This window comes from Apaloderma vittatum, unplaced genomic scaffold (genome assembly GCF_000703405.1).
Source record: "Apaloderma vittatum isolate BGI_N311 unplaced genomic scaffold, ASM70340v1 scaffold8010, whole genome shotgun sequence".
Taxonomy (NCBI): domain Eukaryota; kingdom Metazoa; phylum Chordata; class Aves; order Trogoniformes; family Trogonidae; genus Apaloderma; species Apaloderma vittatum.
In genome coordinates this window covers 27,559-34,533 of record NW_009696119.1, presented here as the reverse complement: position 1 = coordinate 34,533, position 6,975 = coordinate 27,559, and the positions used below count along the sequence as shown (strand labels likewise).

The following is a 6,975-nucleotide window of genomic DNA, read 5'->3' as shown; positions in this document are numbered from 1 at the left end:
CAGAAGAACCATCTTTTAAACATGCTAATCATACAGTAATGTAATACTATATGAAGCTGTACCTCATTTCATGGAATTAAAGCAGCAGCGGATCAAAGGTCTTTCAAATTTGTTAGAAGTGTCTGTACAATAATATCCAACCATTTGATAGACCTAGGCTGACTACTGTAAGAAAAACTGTTAGTTGGTTCTCAGTAATTACCATTAACCAAAAGTGCGTAATCTTTATGATTGTGCGTATACCTGGAGAGAATTTGCTAGATTTGTTATATTAATTCTAAAATGACTAAACCAAGAGGAAATACAATTTGTTCACTTGTTACTTAACATTCTGATTTATTATATAAGTACGTATTCCTTACCAATCTTCAAATTTCCAAATAAAAGTACCATTGTAAGACACTTCATGAGCACTATGAGCAGTATTTTTCTGCAGAACTTTTTCAAAAGAAGACAAAAGATCCCAAACCGAAAGAAATGTAACACTCCAGTTACCCAGCTTTTAGTTTTTTTCATGCTCTAGGCTGAGCGAACAGCAGATAACTGCGCTAGTAGTCTTTTTTTGCTCCCATCTGTTATTAGTATTGCTCTTGTCTTTAAATATTGTGGAAAAAAATACCAAAAATCCTTAATACATATCCCTGTAGATTTCCTGTAGTAAAGGGTGTAAATGTGCATCAGATTCAGTCTTCTTGATTATCTGAACAAGCTGAGCATGCTCTGTGACGAGTTGTCGGAGGTCAGCCATTTTTTGGAGAAGTTTTGGGAAGAGGAAGATGTCATCAGGATGGTTGGTTTGCAAGTGGAGTTTCAGTACATGCACAATGCTCTCCTGCATTTTTTCAATGTGTCCTACATTTACAAGACCGGGACGATCTGTTCTCAAAACAAACAAAAGAATACATGTCATAATTTTATAATTTTTCTTTAAAGTAGGCTACTACAACTGCAGGCAGTGAGGCTTGAAAGGAATCTTGAAATTAATAAATAAATAATTAATAACGTAGTTTTCCTTATCCCTTTGGCCAAAGTTTTATCAATGCCAACAGTTATTTGAGGAGAGATTTCATACTGCCAAAAATAACCCCATGCAACAGAAGAAAAAAACCCACACCACCTTCTCATCCCCAAAACCAGCACAGGTATCCAGCCTAGGAATCCAGTTCTATATTGAGTATGTCCAGAATTCAAACAGTAAGGATGGAGGGTTGGGGGAGAAGGCTGTGGCTATTTCTAGGGAGTTCTTGAAGTCTGGTACACACAAGTAACAGGCTTTCAGTCTTGGTTCCCATATGTATATTGCCGTAGCAAAAGTTATTAACAGGAGGTAGAGAAGCACCTACCAAGGATGTTTCACTCTTTCTAGTGTATGATGTCATCTTCAGCTACTTACAGCCCTGTGACAATTTCTTCCTCCAGATCAAACTTTTCTGTAAGAAGTCTGGGAAAACAGACTGTGTCTTGAAAACTTAAGCTCATTCTAAGCGTAGGGTAGAGGGAAAAACCAAAACATTTTGCCTGCAAATATCTTGACTTTGGAAAATGCCAAAATACCTATGTATTGTGCAGAAGTAATTCAAGATTTGATGGGAATGTGCTGTCTAAATTAGCACATGAAGCTTTTGAAAGTCTACAGATTGTACTTGCCTTATCTTAATTGCTGAGGATGCAACTGGGGCAGTGAGACATCCTATGGGTTTGTCAGAATGCAAAAAAACCAACAAAAACAACAAAAAAAGGCAGGTGGGAGCAGTTGTTGGAATTTTCTTGCTGTTTTATTTATTGATCTTTTATTATGGATGGTTTTGAATAGTTAGAACCTTGAATATGAATGTCCTTACTTTCTAGAGGAACGAAAGGATTATAAATTATTATTACATTTGTGTTCCTTTATTCACACAGAGTTCAAACAGAAGGCACTTAAAAAAACCAAAACCCCAAATCCCGTATCCTTAGGTACTAAAAAATAAATCAAAAACACCTCCAGCTATTTTTTTAAAAAAATTACCTAAGTACTAGCTCTTTGTTTTAAAGAGACTGTGATATTAAAATCAGAACACAGGAACCGCATCAGAGCTGTGCATTTGTGCAGAACTCATTACATGATTCAATCAGCAAGTGTCAAAGACGAGCAAAGCTATAATCTGCACCTGCCTCCAGTCTCATTACATGGTATTTTTCTGCTCATTTGGCAGATGGCAAATATTGTTTCCGACCCAGTCTCAAACATAAAAAAAAGAATCCTCCAAACCTGAACCAAAAAACCACCACCACTCTTCACATCCTGCTTTTAAAACCAGAGTACCTAGACCCCTCTCCAAGTGAGGTTGAACAGTAATTCCAGGCAGATCTACAACTCTGCAAAGCAAAATACAGGATCAAAACTGTTAACACATACACAGTATCTTCCATGAAACATGCTAAAAGGGAAAATGACCTTGTCAGTGGTAGAATTAAACCTTCAAGAAAGATGAGGTTGTTCATTAAAATTATTACTTTACATGGAGAAAATTTTAAAATATGTAGTGCTTACCTCCACAGCAAATGATGGCAGCAACAAAAAGGGATATATCGCTATCATCCAATTCCAGTGCATTGAATTTCATTGCAAAATCAAATTTTGGCTCCATTATATCACAGAATGGCTTTCTCAGGCTTTTCAGGAACTCCCGGGTTATAAAACCATTTCCATAGGCTACCAGCATCCCATCCTTGTTCATCACAGATGCTAACATGGCAAATATGGCTTCATAAACTCCGTATTTTAATAGTGTCACTTGATCATTCAAGTCAAGACTGGAGAATCCAGGGATAGATTTGGCAAATTCAGTAAGTTCTGTCACAGTCTCTACAGATGTACACTGGCAGCAGTGGAAGATTCGAACTTCTGCTTCCTTGTTCTGAATTCCATTGGCTACCAGTTTTGCCACCAGGGTCTTCTCTGCCATACACAAGGTATCCATATCATGTATAACGAATGGCTACAGAGAAGAAAATACTAATTCAGTTACAACATAGTCATTATTAATCATTGGTTTCCTAAAGAACAGGAATTTTGATAAACAATTTTCATGTTAATCAGTCTTCAACTATCAACAAACCACGAGTTCTTTCATATTTCTGCTTAAAGAGAAACCACGTATTACAGAACTACAAAGGGCAGTATCTAAGAACAAGTCTGTTCTGCAAACAACAAAGCAAACAGTAAAATGTAAATAAATATGACATATCTTTAATCTAGTTTCATGTAGTCGTTACAATGAAGATCTAGAAGTACTGTGCTTAGTATGCATATATCCATCTCAGAGCAAGTCCCAGAAGGTTCACAAAAGACTTGTATTACCTTCTCCAGAAGTCCGGGTTATTCTGCCTACATTCCTATCGATTCCTAAACTAACTACACTTGATGCACATCATGATGCTTTCCTGAAGTATCCTAGGGGGAATACAGACAGTCATTTAAATATAGGACAGCATATTTGCATGAGAATGTGAACCCTGTACTACTCTTTCGTTTTATTATCAGATTTTCATACACTATGTCCCAGCTGATCTTCCACAGAAATTCAGCTCCTCTTTCTAGCTACAGTTAGTGCTAAATCATCTCCAAACCCAGAATCCCACTAGAATGTCAGACAGGAAAATTTCAGTCTTCATCATGGTCTTTTCCATAATACCCTTAATCAAAATGTACATGCATTACAAACTGATGAGCCAGTCTCTTAAATCATCATATTTAAAAAAAGTATTCAGGCTTTCTTAAGAACAGTCAGAACTCAGATATATTTTGATACGTATCTGAAGAGCAATAATCAAGTCAGAGGACAATGCGCTACAAAAAAAGAGCAAAAAGCAATGCTTCCCAGCCTGCCAAAGTCATGGCAATTGCCCTTGAACATAAAAAATCTAGTTCCATAAATGCTACTCGAAGTGCCTTCCCTGTGCTGTTTTGCTCATATCAGATAAATCACCATGAGGAACACTCGGTATTCTGTTAGAAACTCACAGAATTAATTTATTTCTTTAAGAAAACTGTCAAACAGTTTCCCGCTTTTGCCCACTTTTTGAATGCATGTGGCAACTACATATTCCATCTCACTTCAGTACTTACGAGTCACACAGAACAAAACTTTCCCTTTTTTAAAAATTAAGTCTATCTTGTAAATCTTTCTGGAATTTATCATCATTTCACTATGCATGAAATAGGTATGGCCAAGGACTTAGGAGCCAAATTTAAAAATGATACCTTGTCATCATGAAAAATGCTAGTTCAGTCTGAAAAGAATTAGAGTGGTGTCATGAATTAGGATTTATGGAAACCAACTGTTAATGCACTGTTCAGAAACTGGTGGAATCCTAATTACCACCAACAAACTCCTCATTTTTTATTTATTTAATCTTTCTGTTAAGAAGTCAAAAGAAAATTAAAATGCTTGTTCTCCCAAGAGATGATGAAATAGCTTAAGAAACCTCTCCCTTGCATACTGAAAAATGAGGAAGAAGCTTGTTTATAATATACTGTCTGATTCTTCAGTGATTTTGAGTTGTAAATTCAACAAGACAGAGGGCAAGCCACTATTAGTAGTCAATCGGATTACTCTAATCGAGACCCTTGATTGCATAAATGCAAACACAAAAATTCAGTTGCAGTGATTTAGAATCCCTGCATGTATGAAACACGCGGTAGCTTATGATTCTGACATGTGCTAACAAGCTGGAAAAGGACTTTTTGCAGACAGCTACTCGGTAAGGTGTTAAAGCATGGCATTTACTGTAGGCTTATGTCAGCTTGTGCCCCCCAAAATATTTAAGTCTGTGCTTAATTTTAAGCATCTCTTTAATCCAATAAAAAGACTGGGATTATTTATATGTCTCTCTTTTCACGTAGAAGCCTGTACACTTGGCTAGACTAGACTATAATAAACCAAATTTCGTAATTTAGAAGACAGCTTGCTTACAATTTTTAGAACACTCATCCACACAGTTGTGTGGGTTTTTTTGTGGCATATATAAAACATCCTCCCTGCAGATTTTTACTGAAATTAAAATTGTTAGTTAAATAAGATACTTATCTTCTACATATAATTAACATAAATCACAACAGAATTAAAAAAAATATGCATGAAGTGAAACAACTCAGTCTTCACAATAGTTATAAAATCTTATGTGCTATGAAACAAAAAGCAGCTGATACAGTTAGGCAGACCTTGGTTAAATTATCCTGAAAGAAGAATAATCTCTGCACCATAAGTGTCTTCACAAACTTGTTTGCTTCTCCCTTTCAAAGTAACCATCCGGTAAGGACCAGGACTGGGTGTGGAAATGGCCAGAATTGGAAATAAAGAATTACTAACTCAAGTTTTCTTTCCTCTCCTGCCATTAATATTGTTGTGATTAAAACAAAAGTCATATAGTGCTCCTGTACACCCTAAAAGATACCAGTATATATCCAGACATTTGTGGCAGAAAAACATTGTAAATTCTTTTTTCACTGTCATAATAGGAAATTAATTTTGAAGCATTTCCCCCACCCATACCAAGAAGTATTCACATTCAGATGTCATTTTTATTTTTTATTAAGAACTAATTTTCTTTCCCTTGTTTGCCTACTATAATTTAAGGTTATGAGGTTCCATTTACAAGTTAATGACCAGCTTTTCCTAAAGCTCTGTATTATTCTGGTAGTGGCTAAAAGCAACCATATTTACTACAGATATTCTTTTTGCATACTTCATGTCTGTATTAGCATTATATATATTTTCTCAAAGATTTGCTTAAGAGGTTAACAAATTATTATAATCACCTTACGTACTTGCCAGATTTACTTGAAAGTTACAGCAAAAGTACTTACTGGATTGTTATTAGTTTTCCCTGCAAGGATGATTCTGGCTTTAACCTTGTTCATATTGAAGTTTTTCAGGTAAGCATCATGTATTCTTTTGGCAAGTGATTTAAGATCTGCCATTTCTGAATCTTCTACATAATTTTCACCTGTTAGAATTTCCGCTTTCAGTTTAGCCTTCTCAGACCTTGGCATTCTTCCAAAACGTATTGCTGATGGGAAGACAATTGTAAAACAAACATAAGTTACACAAAAACCTATGCCTTTTACCACCACCAATCAGAACAGTACGACTTACTGTATAGAAAAACTGAGACAGAGGTAGTATCTTTATTATGATAAATTCATGAGTGAAAAAATCTCTTTCTTTCCATTTTCAGGTACTAATTATCAAGACAATATGCTAAACTGAAGATAATGAGATCTTTCAAAATACAAAGTGGTGTCTGCAATGAGCTAGAACGCATGTGTGTTCCCATCTATGTTGCCTAAGTACCTATATTTTGTTTTCTCCTTATTGTGTTCTACAACTTCCAACATAAAACTCAAACTCCATAACGTGTATTCTAAAAAACTGAGTAAGCTCATGCCAGGAACATGGCAGAGAGCACACACACCTGTTGGGAGAGCTGCCTGGGGAATTACTCCATGGGGAAACAGCAATGGAGTTGGGGCTGAATCTCATTGCTGATTCTGAACCTGCTGGGGCATTCAGTTCTTTACACACTGAACGTTCAGTTCGACATATCTAGACTGTCTAGTGAGACCAAGACAGACCAGAGACCTGGATTTTTGCTCAAAGGCTGTAGAACTCCTCAACCCAGCATTTTATGCTTTTTTTTCCCCCCCCCCAATAGATTAGCCTTTCAAGACTGGTGAGCATGAGAACAGAGTTTGAGCATCCAATCTAGTCATTAGCGAGACAGGAGGTGCGAGTTTGAAACACCACAAGGTACAGAGGTCTTCCAGTTCTTGAGCAAGCGGTCTTGCCATTTAGCAAATAAACACAGCACGTCCACACTCCTCTTCAGTTTCAGGTGAAAACTAAACCAGCTCTATTTTAAAAGGGATTGAGGTGGCTAATACACCTGGTTACTCTGACGGCATTTCAGCATCTAACCTTGCAGTCAGAC

General features: G+C 36.5%; 1 protein-coding gene across 2 annotated transcripts in view; it reads right to left on the bottom strand.

Moving 5' to 3' along the window:
- Positions 1-372: 372 nt before the first annotated feature.
- PPARA (peroxisome proliferator-activated receptor alpha) overlaps positions 373-6,975 on the bottom strand; it is a 12,607-nt gene continuing 6,004 nt past the window's right edge. For both annotated transcript variants that reach the window (XM_009873585.1, XM_009873576.1), the window contains exons 4-6: positions 5,852-6,054; positions 2,534-2,981; positions 373-876 (exon numbers count right to left, since the gene is read on the bottom strand). In XM_009873585.1, coding sequence (XP_009871887.1) covers positions 629-876; positions 2,534-2,981; positions 5,852-6,054 — 899 coding nt within the window. In that variant the 3' untranslated portion in view covers positions 373-628. The remainder of the gene's footprint in view (positions 877-2,533; positions 2,982-5,851; positions 6,055-6,975) is intronic.